This window comes from Melanaphis sacchari, unplaced genomic scaffold (assembly GCF_002803265.2).
Source record: "Melanaphis sacchari strain LSU unplaced genomic scaffold, SCAv2.0 Contig8_pilon_pilon, whole genome shotgun sequence".
Lineage (NCBI taxonomy): Eukaryota > Metazoa > Arthropoda > Insecta > Hemiptera > Aphididae > Melanaphis > Melanaphis sacchari.
In genome coordinates this window covers 6,293,055-6,310,810 of record NW_020271635.1, presented here as the reverse complement: position 1 = coordinate 6,310,810, position 17,756 = coordinate 6,293,055, and the positions used below count along the sequence as shown (strand labels likewise).

Genomic DNA, 17,756 nt, shown 5'->3' with positions numbered 1-17,756 from the left:
ATTCTCAAAAAAATATCACGGTAATATTATTGTAAAAAATATATTTAGTTCCATGAACATTATCAGATTATCATTAAAATATAAATGTGTTATCATTAATTATGAATATTGAATTCTATTTATTTTTTCATAATCGGTATTTATAATCGAATCATTAGTAATTGGTATTATATTAGCGGTCTATTACTCCAATACTCCACTACTCCAGTGTCCAGTATTTGCTATTTAGACTCCCACTACGACTACTCCCATGGTCCAGGCGTCGGAACTAGCAGCTGCAGAAATCAGAATATCACTGACAGGGTAGAATATAGATTACCTACAGAACATTAAGTATTAAATTCAGTTACATTAGCCTATTAGATATATATCAAATGAACGGCTTTCAATAAACCCACTGAAGAATACATTAATTGAATATTTTAAAAGTAGGAATACAAAATGATAAAATAAAATCTCATTTGAATATAGGTTATAACTTATAACTTATAGGTTACATTCACAACCATAAGCAAACCATTTATCATTAGCCACCTCAAACGCTGTTTTTTGATTTTTAATGGAGCAAAAGTATCGTTTTTCCCCCCTGAATAATACCAGGAAGGCTGCAATATGCAATACCTATGGTTGACAGGTGAGCAGAAGCCAAAAATCCCAACTTGGGCACCTATCATCCTTGTCATAGAACCCAGGATCATTTTCTTTAGGCTTTAAAATATAACAGTATAACATTATGCTAAATAGACTTTAACTAATAATAACTTTTTAATAGAATAATATTTAGACGCATCACTCTGATGGTTCTATTGTTGAACGACCGTCAATGTTCCTACATCTTGCATTATGTTATAATACTTACACCTTTACACCACAGAATACATTAAATTTAATCTATTCTGTGCTTATACGTAAAATCACTATAGTTGATACCTGATACATTACCTACCTATTTTGTTCTTAAAATATACCATACGTTACATGTTATTTAAAAATAACTTTCAAGATCACATGTAATGATAATAAAATATTATTAATTAAAAATAATCCTTTTTTTTATCATTTTTCGTTGATTAATAATAAAACATAATATGATTATTTGTTACATTAATTAATAATACATGTTCTTACATTTCTTCATTAGTCATTTAATCGTCATTCATCAATATCTATTTGAATTTTGAATCAGTACCTACAGATATCAAATTTATTTATTTAATAAATTATGTTGAAGTACTGTCTATAATAATTAAGTAGGTATACCTAATTTAAACAATAACTTCCAAATAAGGTTAAATCAAAATCTGAGCAGCAAATAAATTCCATAAATACTTAAGTACATGTGCACCACAATAACACGTAAATTCATAAGTATTAATACAATCTAATAATAAGAAAATAGGTTTACAAAATTAAACCAAATTTTCTTGAAGCCTTATCTTTATTTAAATATTATACATTATAATATATTGTTACAATACATTTTTAAATAAGTTTGCTAAAAATTGTATTCTAGCTAATAATTCAACAAAATATACCAATAATAAAGTCCAAGTATAAAATTTCAATATATTTTTATTTTATTACGTAATACGTTGGTATGAAATTGTGACAGGAGCGGTAGATTTACATTGTACCTACCTATTGATTTTATAATGCGTGTATTCAAATTTTTACAATATTTGTCAAAACCACAGATGGCTAAAAAATCTTCAATCTTTATAGCTAAAATTATCAATTTAATACAATATTTCTCTTAAGTAGTTCATAGTGGAACTAAAAATCTAAAATAAATATAAACATAATTATTTTTTTTATAGATAATTGAAGTTTAAACCTGGAGAACATTTTATATTTAAACCATAAACAACAATAAGTTTATTTATTTTTTATAATTTAAAAACATTAGCCACTGTGACTTAAAACTTTTACCTATATTATGAATTTAATTACAAGCAATGATATTTAAAAAAATATAAATTCATTTTCAGATATAATCTTAATATGTTATCTATATTATGAATGATGAACCTATTCCACTGCTGTTTTATGGTAAAGTACTAAAGTAGTATTGACACAATAATATAGTAAGTATTAATTACCTTTACTATTTTTATTTTTATTAAACATTAATAATAGTATAATAAATGCAGTGTTTTCAACAGAAACTTACTCAATATTTAAATATTAAGTTTGATGATATCTATATATAGAGATAACAAAAATATTATGTATTTGATTTAATTAAAATATTTATTATTTTATTTTCGAAGAAAATAAAATTTAAATTAAGTACCAATATTACGTAACAACCATTAAACATTAAACAAAGATTAAGTTTAGTTATACTGTACCCTTTCTATTTTTTTCACATCAAAGTTATTAATAACTTCGTTCGAGTTAATAGTTTTGAATAGTTCTTGTTTCACCGCTGTTCACTAATACTCCTAAGCTTGTTAGTCTGTGTAAACGCAAGTAAAACATTTTTAACTCTTAACGGTACTGAACTACTGAGAAATAGCGAACTACGCACTTACTTACTGTAATAGAAATTATGGTACCATCCAAAGAACAACAGTTAAGTAAGAATTTCAGAAAATACATTTTCCAGGTATAAAGTTTTGATGTACCTATAATATGGAAGATCCCAAAGCGAGTATCTTTGCAAAATTGACTGAGTATATCAATTTTAAACTTTGGAGTTCATTTGTAAGCTGATGTCCTAAGTCCTTTGGGTATCGTTTTACCAATGCAGTAGGTTTTTCTTAAATTTGGTCTATTGTCATTTCTTTATTCAACAGAAATATTTTCGTACAGAAAATGTACTGATATTTAATTCGTACCTAATTGTCATGTTTCCTATAACACTATATTTAAGATAATATTGAAAACTTTACACTTGAAAATAGTTTTTTGATCATTATCTGGTTTTTTGTTTTTGTTATAATTATCCTTAAGTATTTTTCGTTCTTCTTTGAGAAATTGAAACCAACCTAATTTTTTAACCATTATTAGAGTTTATAAGTATTTTATCCCAACCTTCATTCCAGAGTTTTTTCAAGTCTTCAACCAATAAAATTATATTTTTTGAAAAAATCTATTATTTCACTTGTATATTGTTATATACGGTTTACAATGTCAATTGATTATAAGATCTTAAACCAAATAGAGTCTAGGTATGGGTAGTTAAAAGTTTTAAAATATTTTACAATGTCTGAATGAATGTATGATACAGCCAATATATCTCGCTGACATTCTCTTCATACTTTATACCTCTGAAAGATGTGCAGAAACAGGTTTTTCTTTGTCAATTTGCACTAACTAGCATTTTCTTGCCATTGAATAAAGAAAGAATGATATTTTTTTTGTGGGAGCTAAAGATACGTATTTTTTAAAGAGTTCCAAAAAGTGTAACAGCCACTGGAGAGTTCTCTGAAGTTTATTCCGCACAGAATTTCTAACTACAAAATAATTAGTACATTTTTGAGATTAAACATTTATAAAAAAAATATCATGATTATAAATTTCGATATTTTTAATGGAATTTATAAGGAGCTTTGTACAAAATGTTCAATTATCTCTACCCAATGAATAATTTTTAATCTAGATTTATATATATAAAAAAAAATAAAACACTTCACAAGAATCAAAATATTTTGAAAATGTTATCATAAATATAAAAGTTTAATAAAAAGAATTGGTGAGCATTTCAAGTATTTACTACCTACAGTTATTTTTTTTCGAATTACACCAAAAAAAAAACAAAATAATTCTGTTAAAAAATTAAATTTGCGTAAAAATTTGCGTATTTCTTTCATTTTTTTCCCCAATTATAAGAAATTGTACTGGGAGTTTTTAATTTTGACTTCTCTAAAGTACAAAATAAATCCAATGTTTTATTTAAAACCATCTCTAAAGGATAAAATTGAAAATGGATAGTATGTCATCGGGTATTAATTATGTACGCACTAAAAAAACACATCATTGAAAATCAATACATTCATTACTCTGCTCAGTATCTAAAATTAAAATGTTATAAAATATAAATAGTTAATTTATAGAATAAATATAATTTCCTCCTTTATTTTAAATTAGTTATATTTCCAACATGGGCGGTATTGCCCCCCTCCCACCTTATGGGCATTTTTAGTTTTGAGAGAGGGGACATTTCACTTAAGGGGGTGTTAAGAGGAGCGATTCTACTGTGGCGTTCATTCAGTTCAACAAATTCTGACAAATCAAAAAATTGGTTGGAAATATTTTAAAAGGGAGATTTAAGACTGATGCTGAAATTCATCGAGCCTGATATCATTTTATTAGCAGGAAATCATCAACCTCAAGGTACTAGGGAGTCACTAGTCAAAAGTAATTTGTCTATAATTCTTTAATAGTCAATTTTATCTTATATTTATTTATATAATTTATATCTTTAATAGATTTAAGAATTAAATGACTGATTTTAAAAATTAAATTAAATTTTTTTAATTTATATCTGAGGGGAGGAAAGTTTTTGAAAATCTAAAAGGGGCGTTGAGTTAAAAAAGGTTGGTAATCACTGCTTTAAATTATTAAATTTATTTTAAATAAGTTTTTTGATAATTAGCCATCAATAATTTTGATAGTTCAAATAATTATCCGATAGAATCGATAGACAATAACCGATTCCTAAAAAATACTTATGAATAAATTGTAAGCAAATTTAGTTTAAGAAAAAAACAATGAACAAAAAGAAATATGTTACTTTAAGTACCTATTGTAAATTATAATAAAGTTTACTTATAACCATTATTGGTGAAAAAAATTAACCATCTGGCCTCTTAATATGAATTTATAATTATGGCTATTGTTTGGGCTCACAGTACCCAATCCTATCTCCGAGCACATTGCATCATCATAAATCATAATTACCAATTTATAAAATCATAACAATTAACGATATCGTGTTTAATGCCCTATGGCCTATGGCCTTAAGGTTATAGCATCACCATTCACTAACATTATCGATGCGCGCGTCGTATTATCACTTCCTCCTCCCAACCCTCGCTGTGGAATCATAATACCACCCTACGTTCAAACTCGTACCTAAAATATAAAACCCTCGGCGGACCCTGACCTGACGTCTATTGTCATTAATGTCATAATTTTTTTTTATTTTTTTTTTATATATACATCAAACCATCACTTGGTCACAGCAGCCGTGGCTCGAAGCCCGAAACTATCCCCTATGGCTAAAAGCAACTTTAACGGCTACCACTATAGAATCATAATAATTGTACTATTATAGTACGCGCATTAGTCGCAGCGGTGTCCGGCGTGATTGTCGGTTTGGTAGTTCGTGCTCTCGTATTCTCTCTGTTTTCCTAATAGTGCTAATACCCAATTCCCATTCCATTCGAGGCCTCAGCAACAGCAGCAGCTGAGCGAACGCGAAATAATATCTCTACAATCGTTATTAATTTATTATTATTGTTAATTAACAATTAAATATTAAATGTTAAGAACATCGTAGACCGACGTTGATCCGCGTTGCTATTGTTGCCAGGCATAGTCCGTCATCTGTCGGGAAAACCGCCGCAACCGGCCAAGAAAAAATACCTGTGACTAATCGGCAATCGCCTATCGGGCATCGGCATTCGGCAGTTGCCCGCGTGCACCACGACTGTGTACAGTGGTGCGGAGAGGACGGTGATATGTATTCGATTGCGATAACGATAAACGACGCTTTCGAGTTTCGAGCCTTTTAATCCATAAGGAGTACGGCTCGTCACCGGTGGTCGTAATTAGTAATTACGACGCGTCTTATCGATTCTCGGCTAGTCGTTCGTGATCTCACACGATCGTAGTCGACATTTATCGCGTTACAGGATGATCGAATTCGGCTGTGTACGGCTTCTTCTAGGGTCCCAACATCGGAGATAAAAACAGTAGTAACGACGACGATACCTACTCCTACGTTCAATAGTACCAAAAAAAAAAAAAAGAAACAACGACAATGGATTTGTACGACGTCAACGTGACTGCTCAAACCAAAGGTAGGACCTTACCCTAATTTGTGTTTTACTTTTGACAGATCGATAGATGACAGTGATGAATGTGTTTCAGGTAACTACAGTTGTTACGACGGCGGAGGCTGTGCAAACAACACAGCTATGGCACCATATAATGCTGTTCTGGACTCTATCACCATGGCTATGCTCAACCAATTGTGTTTACCCTCGGTGTTCAATCATCCCTATTTTCATTTTTCACACGCCATCATGTTTATTTGCTTCATGCTGCCATTTGGATCTCCTTGTCAGTTGATTCTCCTAATACGCATTGGTTTGGCGGGAGCCACTACCATTATGGCTTTGTGGGCTCGAAACGTCCAGTGTTGGGTTGACAGCCTTTTGTGGAATGCTGCTTCAGCTGTTGTCAATATCATACATGTTTTAGTATTATTTTATCAACTCAGGCCAATCAAGTTTAATGATGAATTAGAACTAGTAAATATTTTGAATTTCTTTTCTTCTTTAAAGTGTATCAGTGCACTTTTTATTTTATCACCTCTCACTCACAACATAATAAATAATGTTCGACTAAACCAACTGTGTATTGTTAAGTTTATTATTAGAGTCAACCAACCTATTTTTAAACTTGACTTTAAGAAAATTATCTATTAAAAATACTCATCAATTCAAAAATTAAAATATTGTAAAAAAGTTAATATACGAACATGAATGTTCTAAACTTTATGTTTAGATAAATTCATTTTGATACTAAAGCTAACAATACAAGGTTGGTCTGCTTAACACAAATTTTCTATGTTGTGTGTTGGATCAGGAATAGAAAAAAAATAGTGCGCTAGCTTACATCTTCTAAAATTGTTTGATATTTTATTATTAATGTTTTTAGGTGTATGAAACGCTTTTCTACCCTTTAAAAGTTAGCCGTAAACAATTTAGAAAAATAATTTCTTGTATGAAAATGATTCGGCCTCTAAAAACTCTTGAAATATTTGCTGAAGAAAAAGTAACAAGAGTTGATAGCTTATCGTTGGTACTTTCAGGAAAGTAAGTGAAAATTAAGTCTTATAAATAAGTATTAATTGGTTAAAACTTAACATTAAGTTCCAAGACTTATGCTCAGTCTATACTTATATATTTTTTTTAAATAATTATTTCATTATTTACATTTTAACAATGTAAAAAATATGAAAATATGTTTTCAAAATCCTAAATTTGTGGTGGGTAAGTGAAATTAATAAAAATAATTTTATTAACACATTAATTAGTTTATTAAATTAATTTATGTAAAAAATTTATATATCAGTATAAATAATAAATTAATTTATAATTATTATTAAACTTGTTATTAAAAACAATTTGGTAATTAATAATTATCTGTACTAACTGATTAAATACATGAATTAATATTACTTTTTAACCTTCAATATCAAAATAGAATCTAAGTCTTTAAAATATGTAGAATATTATTATTTAATTAAAATTAATATGTTTTTTTAATTACATAATGTATTTCATATAAGACAAATAAATACTAAATATGTAATAATTTATATTATTTGTGTGATCTTACATTTCTTAGGGTATTTATACTCTAATTATTAATTTTTTTATGTTACATTTATTATTTTCTTTTATGTTATAGATTAGTAATATCACAGAATGGTAATGCTCTGCATATTGTCTTCCCATATCAGTTTCTAGATTCTCCAGAATGGTTTGGTGTATCTACTGATGAATTCTTCCAAGTAATAAGTTATATTATTGTAGATGTTGCAATTTTAAATTAATCAAAATTATAAATAATTTTAGGTATCAGTTACAGCTGTAGAAGATTCCAGGGTATTATTATGGCATAGAGACAAATTAAGATTATCAATAATTACAGATAAATTTTTATACACTATTTTTGATCACATTCTTGGTCGAGATGTTGTAAAAAAACTTATGCAGGTACTAAACCATCTTAATGTTTCCTATTTTCTTTAAGTGCATAAAACTAACTTAATACATGTTTTGTAATTGAACTCTTAGGTAAGTGAAACTATGTCTAATGGACATTTACCTAATCAGTGGTATGATGGAGAAGAAACTGAAATGGCAAATAATGTAAATGATGAGAAACAAACAGTTCTTTATTTAAAGCGTAATGGTGATGGACAAGCAGGCATTGAAACTATATTGAAACGAGAGCTACAAGGTATGTAACTAAACAATATAAACTAGTTAAAAATTAAATTATAATTATAATTTATATAATATGTATATATTAATTATTTTTACTAGAAGTTAGTTACCATGTAATATAAGCTGTGATTTATCTTTGTAATATATTAAAATAAAATAATCAGAATTCAAACTCATACAGAAAACAATCTATATCAATATAAATTAATAATATATTGTGTTAGTTAAAAGTAGGTTTATTAAAATTAAATTTATATTTAAATATTGTGCATTTTTTATCAACACATTTTCATATATTTAAAATGTAAAACTTTAAAACTTTCTAAATATTACTTTTTTTTTTTTTGAAAAGATTCATTAGAAAAAGTCCAGCATTAAATTTATTCACCTGTTATAGTAATAAATTATTAAATTATTTTGTTAACAGCTTATGATTGTACAAAATATTTAATACTTTCACTATAAATAATTAATTAGAAATAATAATGGAAATGACAATTTATTTTAATCAAGTTATTGAATATGCATTAAATAATTATTAATATTTGTGAATCAATGAAAAAATAAATTGTATGTAACTAAATTAATATTATTTTTTTCCCTGCAATTATAAGTCTTAAATGCAACCATTAAAAGGTAAGCAGTTTTTGTGTTATACGCTTTTATATGATTTCTTATTTTTTATCATAAATACACGATTAAAACTACTACAAATTACCAATAACATTAAAGCTGAACTTAATTTATTTATATTTACTTCTGAGTTAAATAATCTTTAAAATTATAAGAGAAAAAATGATTACAAAGAATAAAGAATTATAAATACAATATTAATAATAATAAAAAAAAATATGTCAAAGTTTTTAATATTTTGACTATAATAAACTAATAATAGTTATATCAAAAATCCAGTTTAATCGTTTAGTTTTTTATTTATGTAAGTAAAACAGAAATGCATAAACATTAAGAATAATACTTTAACATTTAGGTGTCCATATTTATAACACTATTCAATTTAAATTTAATGTTATTTCTTACTAAATGAATTTGGTAATTATTAATTTTTCATCTATTAGAAAATTATGTTCACTATAATTTAAATTTAGTCATAGATTTTTCTTATCTTAAATTAGTTTAGTCAATGTGTGATGATTTTCATATGCTAGTAAATTATTAAAAGTATATTATTATATAATAATTGCTTTGCTCTGTAAAATAAATCATTAGAATTTTTGTGTTTTTCTTTTAAGCATGAAACTTTAATAGTAATTTGTTATGAAATTAGTTTTTGCATGATTTACTTGTGTTATTATTAGAGAATGAAAACGCATGCATGGAACACTGTCCATTGATTAATGACCAATCTTCGTGGTACTCGCAACAGACTCTACGTAACGTGTTGAGAACTCTTCACAGGTAACAACATTTAAGTAAGTGTAGTATGAATTTTACAAAATGTGTAGTATAATTGTTTGATGGCTATTCTAAAATATGCAATACAATGTTTTATAATTGAGTGTAAGTTTATATGTATATATACTTTGTAATCTTGTGGACTGGATAGATATTATTGAACATCAAAATGTTTTATATAAAATATTAAAATATTACAAATGTGTTTGTATAAATAATATATTAATGTTAATGCCTATGCCTATTCTTTATAAGCAATGCTTGTGGTGAGAGTAAAGAGTAATTAATATTTCATTATAGTAACTTAAGATTTAAATTTAAAATATCACTTGTATATATAGTATATACGTTTTACTTAGTCATGAACAAAACATAATTAATTTATTATTAATTATTAAAATACAGATTTGTCGCTGTTTTAGCATCACATCCAATGGCTTATAAATAGTGTAAATACTTTAATAGGATCACTATTACCTAACTCCTGAATTTAATCAATTTACCCCTGTATGATAAAATATACAAATAAGTATCAATATTATAGCTTAAGTTAATCAATATTTTATTTTTCTATAAACCAAGCTATATGATAATTAAATTCAACATGTTAAAATAATATTGGACAATCTTTTATTAGTATTTAGTTTGTTTAATAAATTCAATTTTGTTTCAGGTGACCCAAATGGCTGGAAATTGAGTAGAATTGAAGAAGTCGACCATGAGACTCCAGTGTAAAATAAAATACAAAATATATTTCCTTAAAAATTAATAATCTTGTGATCTTAGAATAAGTTTATATCTGTGTTTTCTTTTTAACTCTGACACTTTGGTGTTGTTTTTATATTTACCTCTGTCAGATTTGATTTTTGGCACCTATCGAATTTAACAATCACTGTAGTAATATCAATTTATTTTATTAACTTTTCTTAATTTTAAGATTTTTAACAAAAGAAAATTTATTGAAATGTTTGATGAAACAAATATTACTTGTAAACTAGCTCCTTGTTTTCTTTGAGTAATAACATAAATTTTGTTTTGTTTCAAAGGTACTGATATTCAAATGTTTTAACTAATAAATATATTACATGTTGTTTATTGTTGTTCAAATACTATGATGTATTAATTATTAATATGATAATGTATTACTAAAGTGATATTTAAAAAATTAACTAGTCCATTATTAATAATTATAAAATTTGTATGTAATTGTGTATAATATATAAATTTATATAGTGTCTCTTTCAGTGGCGTGGCGAAGTGAAATATTTTATCGGGCAATTCATTTTTTGAATAACCTACCACCCCTTAATTCTTACACAGTACCCGCTACCCATGACCCATGTGCCATACTATATACAACAAAAAAGTACTTTTATTAAATCAATATAAATTACTTTATTTTACAAACGGCTGAAACCTGGATATTTCCGAGTTTATGATTCTAAAAATAGATTATATCGCAATAATATAATATTCTCAAGATGCTTATGCCGGAATGCCTATGCCGATGCCCTCATAGTCACTAGCATAATACTATAATTTCTTATTTTAATTTATTGCTTATTCGTAGAATGTACACTGTAGTATAATGTGTAATTAATAATATGTAGGTATACTATTAGATAGCTTTTCTTAGCATAATTATAACTATTGAAGTTATTATTCTTATTAAATAACAAATTAATTCAGATGATGTAGTCAGGTAGTCTTGTATAATAATATTTCTTACTAAATCCAGTACCCACCAACCCAGCACCCACCCCTTAAAAATGATCGGGCATCTGCCCTTCAAAATCACGGTCAACACGCCACTGGTCTCTTTGTCTCGGGACTGTTTATGTAATGTCAACTAAAACTACTAAATTATAGTATTTGTTATAATACTCCTGCTACTAAAAATTAACCTGAGGCGTTGGGACACTCTGTGTTGTGTAATATTTAAATAGGGTAATCCAGTTAACATAATTTGTGTTAAATGGATCATCTAGTATTACATATTTTATTGTATGAATATTGTTATAATTTATACTTATAAAAATCATATTGTAATTGTACAAAATTTTGGTTTAAAAAAAAGTGTGATGAATGAAATAAAAATATATATTCAAATATGTTTTTTATTATTTATTTATTATTAGAAACTATTAACTAGTTCATGAGATTTAAATGCTAAGAGCAATCATGCAATCAAAATTCAATGTTTGGTTTTAGTTTCGAAGTTAAATTGAATATTCTAAAATGTCCATGCTTTGAATACCTATTATATTATAAATTAATTTACTAAGAATTGTTTAATTAAAAGAAGTAAAAACGTTTTAAAATGTTTAGTCAAAGAAAAATATATTAAATCAGCTTTAACTTTTTTGGCTAATAAAACTTATGAAACAATTAAACTAACATTTTACAAAAAGTTTGTTTTAGGTATTTTTTAAATGTTTGGGAAGCTTTTATTAATTTATCATTGAATTTACATTTTTTAAAACTTATACACATACACGAGAAAGTAACAAACTATAATGATGTGCATCCAAGCAATCATATATGATTAAAATTAAATACAGTATAATAAGATAATTTAAAATAATTATGATGATCTGTAGTTATAAATAGTTTATTAAATAAGATAAGATTATAAGAACGATAGATAACACACATACAGGATATTATAAAAAAGACCGGTTACAGAGTGTCCTTACCGTCTTCTTGTATAGACGATGACAAGCAAGAGTAAAATACTACGTAGATCGGATATACAAGAAGACGTAAGTGTTGAAGTTGTTAATAATTAAAATTAAATATATATTAAATAACTCATGTATTGAAAAAATTGTAATAAAGTTAATAAGTTTACTTAAATAAAAAAAAGTATCGTAATTTTTTAACGCACACTGGTTACCTTACAACGTACTCAAGACATCATTAGAGAAGTCGCTATCAGAAAGAAGAAAGGTAATTTACTAATTTGTGATTAATTTAAAGGCTTAGTCGAACCATTCGAACCCGATATATAAATATTATAACGTCCTTTTAAATTATTACAAAACCATCTATTTACAGACTAGGCTAGTTATAGCGAGCATATTCAGCACGATTTTAGAATAAACTCGTGTTAAAAATTAGCGACCTAATTTAATTTTAAATAATTCCATTTTCAGGTGGCACTGGAGCAATTTACAAACTTAAAACTGTTATAAAATTAAAATAATATAATAACGTAAGTACAACATCGTAGTGGATAATGTATTATAATTTATATGGAATTAATAAATGTGTTTATTCAACTTAATTAAATTTATTATTCGCGTAATAACGTCAACTTAATACTAGGGCCACACATGGGAATTGTAATCTTTTCAAAATAAATAATAGGAATATCTAAACTTCCGTTCGTATCAACTGTTATTTTTGGGATATAAACAATATCAATCTTCTTACCTATCTATTGTCAAAATCTTATATGTAATAAAGTTTTGTCGAGTTTTTTGATCAAACAGAATACTATTCTCGCCCAAACGATATACAGCCCTCTGTAAAAGTTAATCAAAACGGTATGTTTTATAAATTCATAAAAACCGTACAGATTTAAGATGGATGAGGCCGAGAGAAATAAATAACAATAAGTCTACTTTATCAAAATGCTTCTAAAAGTATGTAGGTATCTATAGATATCATAAAATTGATTACAGTACCTACTATAAGTTTTAAAATTTAAAGCATTTATCAAATTAGATAACTAAATTAGATATAATTAATTAGTAAAAATTAGATATTTCGCTAAAAAAGTGTTATGACCTGGAGGGATGTATAATATGTATATTATTAATTAATAAGTTTGAAATAATAAAAGGTTAATAATCTTGGTATAATTGAAAATTTAGAAATTGGCTAATAATTCTTCATACTATTTTATAGCAGTATTCAGGGGCGGACTGGGATTAAAAATGTCACCAGGATTTAGAATTAGAGTGGCCACATACATATACATATTGATTGAATATAAAAAAGTTTATTAAAATATTAAATAGAACTCATTTTTTACACTTCAGATTTTTAAAAAATATAACATCAAACACATATATTATTTGTCCAATTATTCCTTATTACTTATTAGCTAATTTATTATAAAAGCGTTTTAAAATTAAAACAAAAGTTTTTTTTATTAAATGTTCACTAGTCATAGCTAAGTTATTAATAATTTCATCATTATTAAGTTTAGTTAATATATATTTTTCACATGACATTAGTATAAATGCTTCTAAGTTAGGTTGGCTTAATGAATTTCTTAATCGATTTAATATATACTTAAGAGTAGAAAAATTTCTTTCACAGGTTAAGTAACCTGTTACAAGTGTAAAGAAGATAAACTTAAAATAAACTTATAAGCTAAGTACAACTTATCATATGCTCATAACAATCTCAAGTACATTTTTCCAGTAAGAACTGTTTCAAATTTAATTAATTTCTCCTGCAGTAAATCGTGTTGGTGAATTAAATTCTAAAGAAGAAGACATTTCTTCTAGAGCCATTATAAAATCAATATATATACAGGAATTTGAATCACAATTGTACCAACCAAATATATTAGTTAACGCTCTATCTTTTGACCACTAACGAGTTTTTCCTATTGACGTGATATATTTTTTTTTATATTTTCTTAAAGTTTGCATTCTAATGAACGATTTTTAAAAAAAATATCGCACATGTGTTTAACACTCCAAATAAATTAATTGAAAAAGTTTTATTTTCAGTCACATCAGCCATTACAAGGTTTAAAATGTGTGCGTAACACCAAACATTCAACAAATCACCACCGACTTCTTTATTTAACCACGAACCAAATCCATTGTATTGGCTTTGCATATTTGCCGCTCCATCAGTTGAAGTATCAATATATTTTGAAATATTAATTTTTAAATTTTTCAAATCTTCACAAATATAATTAGATAAACATTTTCCTTGTGTCGATTTACAGTCAATTAACGAAATCAGACGTTCATTAATTTTATTTTCTATGACAACGAATAATGACAGAATATTGGTCATGTACATTTATATCTTGAGTAGTGTCGATTTGCAAAGAAAAAAATTCTGTTTCCGATATTCCGTGACTTATTTTATTTTTAATCAGTTTTGAGATAATTTGTATAATATTATTGACCATTGTTTTAGATAAAAATGTCTCCAAATTACCTCTTCCTTTACTAATTATACCAACACCTGCGTTTTCAATCCGAAATTTTCTGTGTTCTTCACTTTTTTCACACGATTCTTTTAGATGATTTTTTAATAATGGATCAAATTTATTTAAAAAAATTAAAAGTTCTAAAAAGTTACCGTGATCAATAGTCTCGTTAAACAAATTATTAACAGCTTCAGAGTTACCCGTTCCACGGTAAGAAAGACCTCTTCCCAATTAATTTTATAGTTTCAATAATACGTAACATAATTTCTTGCCTATTTCTCACTTCCATTTGTCTTTGTGATGTTATTTGTCCGTAAATTAAATGTTTAATATTTAATTGGTTTTTAAACAACATAAAATTTTCTGCACAATCGGAATGATTTTTACTTAATTCATGTTCGTCAACCGGGAAATTTCCCGGCGTCCCGGTGCGCTAGTCCGCCCCTGGCAGTATTCTCTACAGATTTGATAAATGAAGAAATAAAAGACTTTTTTCCAAACGTTTAGAAATACTTTGGTCTAGTAAAAAGTGATAAATAAAAAATAATATAAAAGCTTAATAATTACATCATATTTTTTTTTTTATACGGAAATAAACATCAGATCCACATCATGGTTTTGAAATATGTACAAGGATAATCTTATATCTAGTGATGTGCATCATGAATTTTGTATTTTTAAAGAAGAATTTAGAAAGAGATTTATTGCCTCATAAAAACAAATATTAGGTATACTTTGTTTATATAGCGTTGCCATTAGTTACGGAAATTTAAATTTAAATAGTTATTACAAATTACTATTGTATTATAACTATTTATAACAATAAAATAAACAAAAGAAATTGAAAATTGCATGTATTTTAATGAAAACCTCGACGATTAAAGCATATTTTTTTATTGGTACCTATATATATTTTATTTAGACTGGTAGCTCAAGAGTTTTTCAAATATTATATTCAGCTGCTCTATTATTCAGAAATGTAAAACTACATATAATTTTTGTGAAATTTGTAGAATTAATCCAGTAAATAGATTTGCATGAAATTAATTTTAATTGTCTAGCTATAACTTAGCTATAAGTTATAGCAGCCTAACCTAAGTCCTAAAGTAATAAGTGTTATGTCTATTGATAGGAAATGTTATGTTCATTAAAGTTCTTTAACTGCATTGACAATAATTTGAATAGTTTTATTAGTAATCGCAATAATACTGCAATATATTTAAATGTATTCGTTGTATAGTTATTACTTTATAGTTTGTTTTACGCAAGTCTAAAAACAATTTGCGTTATGATACCTTTGACCCCACAATAATGTTACTGCTAATACTATTACTTTTTAGCATGCAACTTAGGCAATAATTGTATTCATTTATGCATAAAAAGTATGTTTTAAATTTACATTTAAGTTAGTATTGATAAGCAGCGGTAGTTAGGTTTTTAGCTATTTTAATGAAGGATTTTTGTGATATAATGTTGGCAACGTCGGCTTTGCAAAAAAAACTTTTTTTATTATCTTGATACGAGAAAATTGTTGTTCCAAAGTTGATATAACTGATCTCCCGAAATTTGATTTGGTGATATCTCGCTATTATCAAAATCGGGAAAACTGTACCAGCGCCCTTCAATCTTCATTACTCCTCAAGACCACAATTGGCTCAATTGCTCATTAGTCATTACGGTCTTAAAAGATCTTCAAAGATTGTATGTGTTATTAATATTATTATAATCATTATTTATTATATTATTTTGTAATTTCACTGACCGTACTATAATTACTATTCAATTATTTATTTATAATTTATATTGTACATTTGTTTTGTACCAAAAAACATTACTTAGTACTTCATGTATTTAATCATTGGTTTCATGTTAATTTAAAATTAACAGTTGTTACTTGCCAGTGTAAACTATTGGTGTATGCAATCATATTGAGCGCAGACAGTGCAGAGTATACATAACGAATAACCAAATTGAATTAATTCAAATTTAGTTTTTGTTAATATATTAATAGAGAAATGTCTGCGGAAGATGTGCTATTCGATATGTTACACTCAGAAATTGTGTCATATTTAGTGTCCAAATCCGCGGAGGTAATTATTTAATGACTAATAGTTACATAATTTAATGCTTTTAACATTTTAACTGAATAAAATTTAATTTTGTCTAAATTACTAAAATTACAAAATTGTTAATTTAGGATGAAGATATATCAATATTAGAACACTTGGGTTATTCTTGTGGTTGGCGCCTGATTGAAAGGTAAATTTCATATATTATCTAAAGCTATTGGGCATTATTATTTAACTATTATATTTCTGTTTAGAATAACAAAAGAATTGCCGAGGTACAAAGAAGAGCTAGAAGTTTTAAAATTTATATGTACAGATTTTTGGTCTTGCGTTTATAAAAAGCAAGTGGATAATTTACGAACCAATCATCAAGGTGTCTATGTGTTGCATGATAACGAGTTTCGATTTTTCAGCAAATTGTCAAATAGTACACAGTACCTTAAATCTGCACCCAAAGTAAATAGTATAAAATATACGTACCTTTACTGCATTGCTAAAGATATTTATTCTAATTGCCTTTTAATCAATTATTTTGTAGTATGCTACTTTTACATGTGGTCTGATTCGAGGAGCTCTAGAAAATTTTGGAATTTCAAGCATTGTAACAGTTGAAATAATTAGAATGCCATCATGTAAATTCCACATACAAGTACTTCCATCTTCATCTTAATAATTATTATATTCTGTATAATATGCACACAGATAATTAATGATTAAATTGAATTATCAATTTTATAAAATATTTTTTTTTACTATTCTAGAAATCAATTGATTGGTTTTCCTAAATTTAAACTATTATACTATTCTATGTAAATTATTAATTAATATATTTAATCATTTAAAAGGTTTAATAGGTTTTTGTGTAATTTATTATCAACAGAAATAAAATATTTTAAAAGTAAT

At 26.4% G+C, this 17,756-nt stretch overlaps 2 protein-coding genes and 1 long non-coding RNA gene across 7 annotated transcripts; all 3 read left to right on the top strand.

Moving 5' to 3' along the window:
* Window positions 1–119: 119 nt before the first annotated feature.
* On the top strand, window positions 120–2,069 carry LOC112602714. The gene is made up of 3 exons (XR_003115118.1): window positions 120–428; window positions 493–634; window positions 1,989–2,069. It is a non-coding gene; the product is annotated as an uncharacterized LOC112602714 (long non-coding RNA).
* Window positions 2,070–5,165: 3,096 nt separating this feature from the next.
* Window positions 5,166–11,649, top strand: LOC112602630 (blood vessel epicardial substance-like). Of its 3 annotated transcripts, none has more exons than XM_025350809.1 (8): window positions 5,167–6,029; window positions 6,100–6,482; window positions 6,892–7,049; window positions 7,648–7,750; window positions 7,815–7,955; window positions 8,037–8,202; window positions 9,506–9,605; window positions 10,276–11,649. In XM_025350809.1, the coding sequence occupies exons 1-8, from the start codon at window positions 5,990–5,992 to the stop codon at window positions 10,277–10,279; spliced, it is 1,095 nt and encodes a 364-aa protein (XP_025206594.1). In that variant the 5' UTR covers window positions 5,167–5,989; the 3' UTR covers window positions 10,280–11,649. The 3 variants fall into 3 exon arrangements, with proteins under 3 accessions (XP_025206595.1, XP_025206594.1, XP_025206593.1); XM_025350808.1 differs by having other exon boundaries at window positions 5,169–6,029; window positions 9,506–9,619; window positions 10,276–11,648; XM_025350810.1 differs by lacking the exon at window positions 9,506–9,605 and having other exon boundaries at window positions 5,166–6,029.
* Window positions 11,650–16,340: 4,691 nt separating this feature from the next.
* On the top strand, window positions 16,341–17,594 carry LOC112602657 (trafficking protein particle complex subunit 6B). 3 transcript variants are annotated; one of them, XM_025350854.1, is made up of 5 exons: window positions 16,341–16,485; window positions 16,796–16,874; window positions 16,982–17,043; window positions 17,108–17,309; window positions 17,392–17,594. In XM_025350854.1, the coding sequence occupies exons 2-5, from the start codon at window positions 16,800–16,802 to the stop codon at window positions 17,521–17,523; spliced, it is 471 nt and encodes a 156-aa protein (XP_025206639.1). In that variant the 5' UTR covers window positions 16,341–16,485; window positions 16,796–16,799; the 3' UTR covers window positions 17,524–17,594. The 3 variants fall into 3 exon arrangements, with proteins under 3 accessions (XP_025206639.1, XP_025206635.1, XP_025206636.1); XM_025350850.1 differs by having other exon boundaries at window positions 16,343–16,485; window positions 16,672–16,874; window positions 17,392–17,593; XM_025350851.1 differs by lacking the exon at window positions 16,341–16,485 and having other exon boundaries at window positions 16,524–16,874; window positions 17,392–17,593.
* The last annotated feature ends 162 nt before the right edge of the window (window positions 17,595–17,756 follow it).

Coding starts and splice junctions, on each gene's coding strand:
- LOC112602630 (XM_025350809.1), top strand. CDS start 5,990: ATGGATTTGTACGACGTCAACGTGACTGCTCAAACCAAAG. Junction 7,050..7,647: donor TCGTTGGTACTTTCAGGAAA/GTAAGTGAAAAT, acceptor TTTATGTTATAG/ATTAGTAATATCACAGAATG. Junction 8,203..9,505: donor ATTGAAACGAGAGCTACAAG/GTATGTAACTAA, acceptor TGTTATTATTAG/AGAATGAAAACGCATGCATG.
- LOC112602657 (XM_025350854.1), top strand. CDS start 16,800: ATGTCTGCGGAAGATGTGCTATTCGATATGTTACACTCAGAAATTGTG. Junction 17,044..17,107: donor GGTTGGCGCCTGATTGAAAG/GTAAATTTCATA, acceptor ATTTCTGTTTAG/AATAACAAAAGAATTGCCGA. Junction 17,310..17,391: donor ACCTTAAATCTGCACCCAAA/GTAAATAGTATA, acceptor ATTATTTTGTAG/TATGCTACTTTTACATGTGG.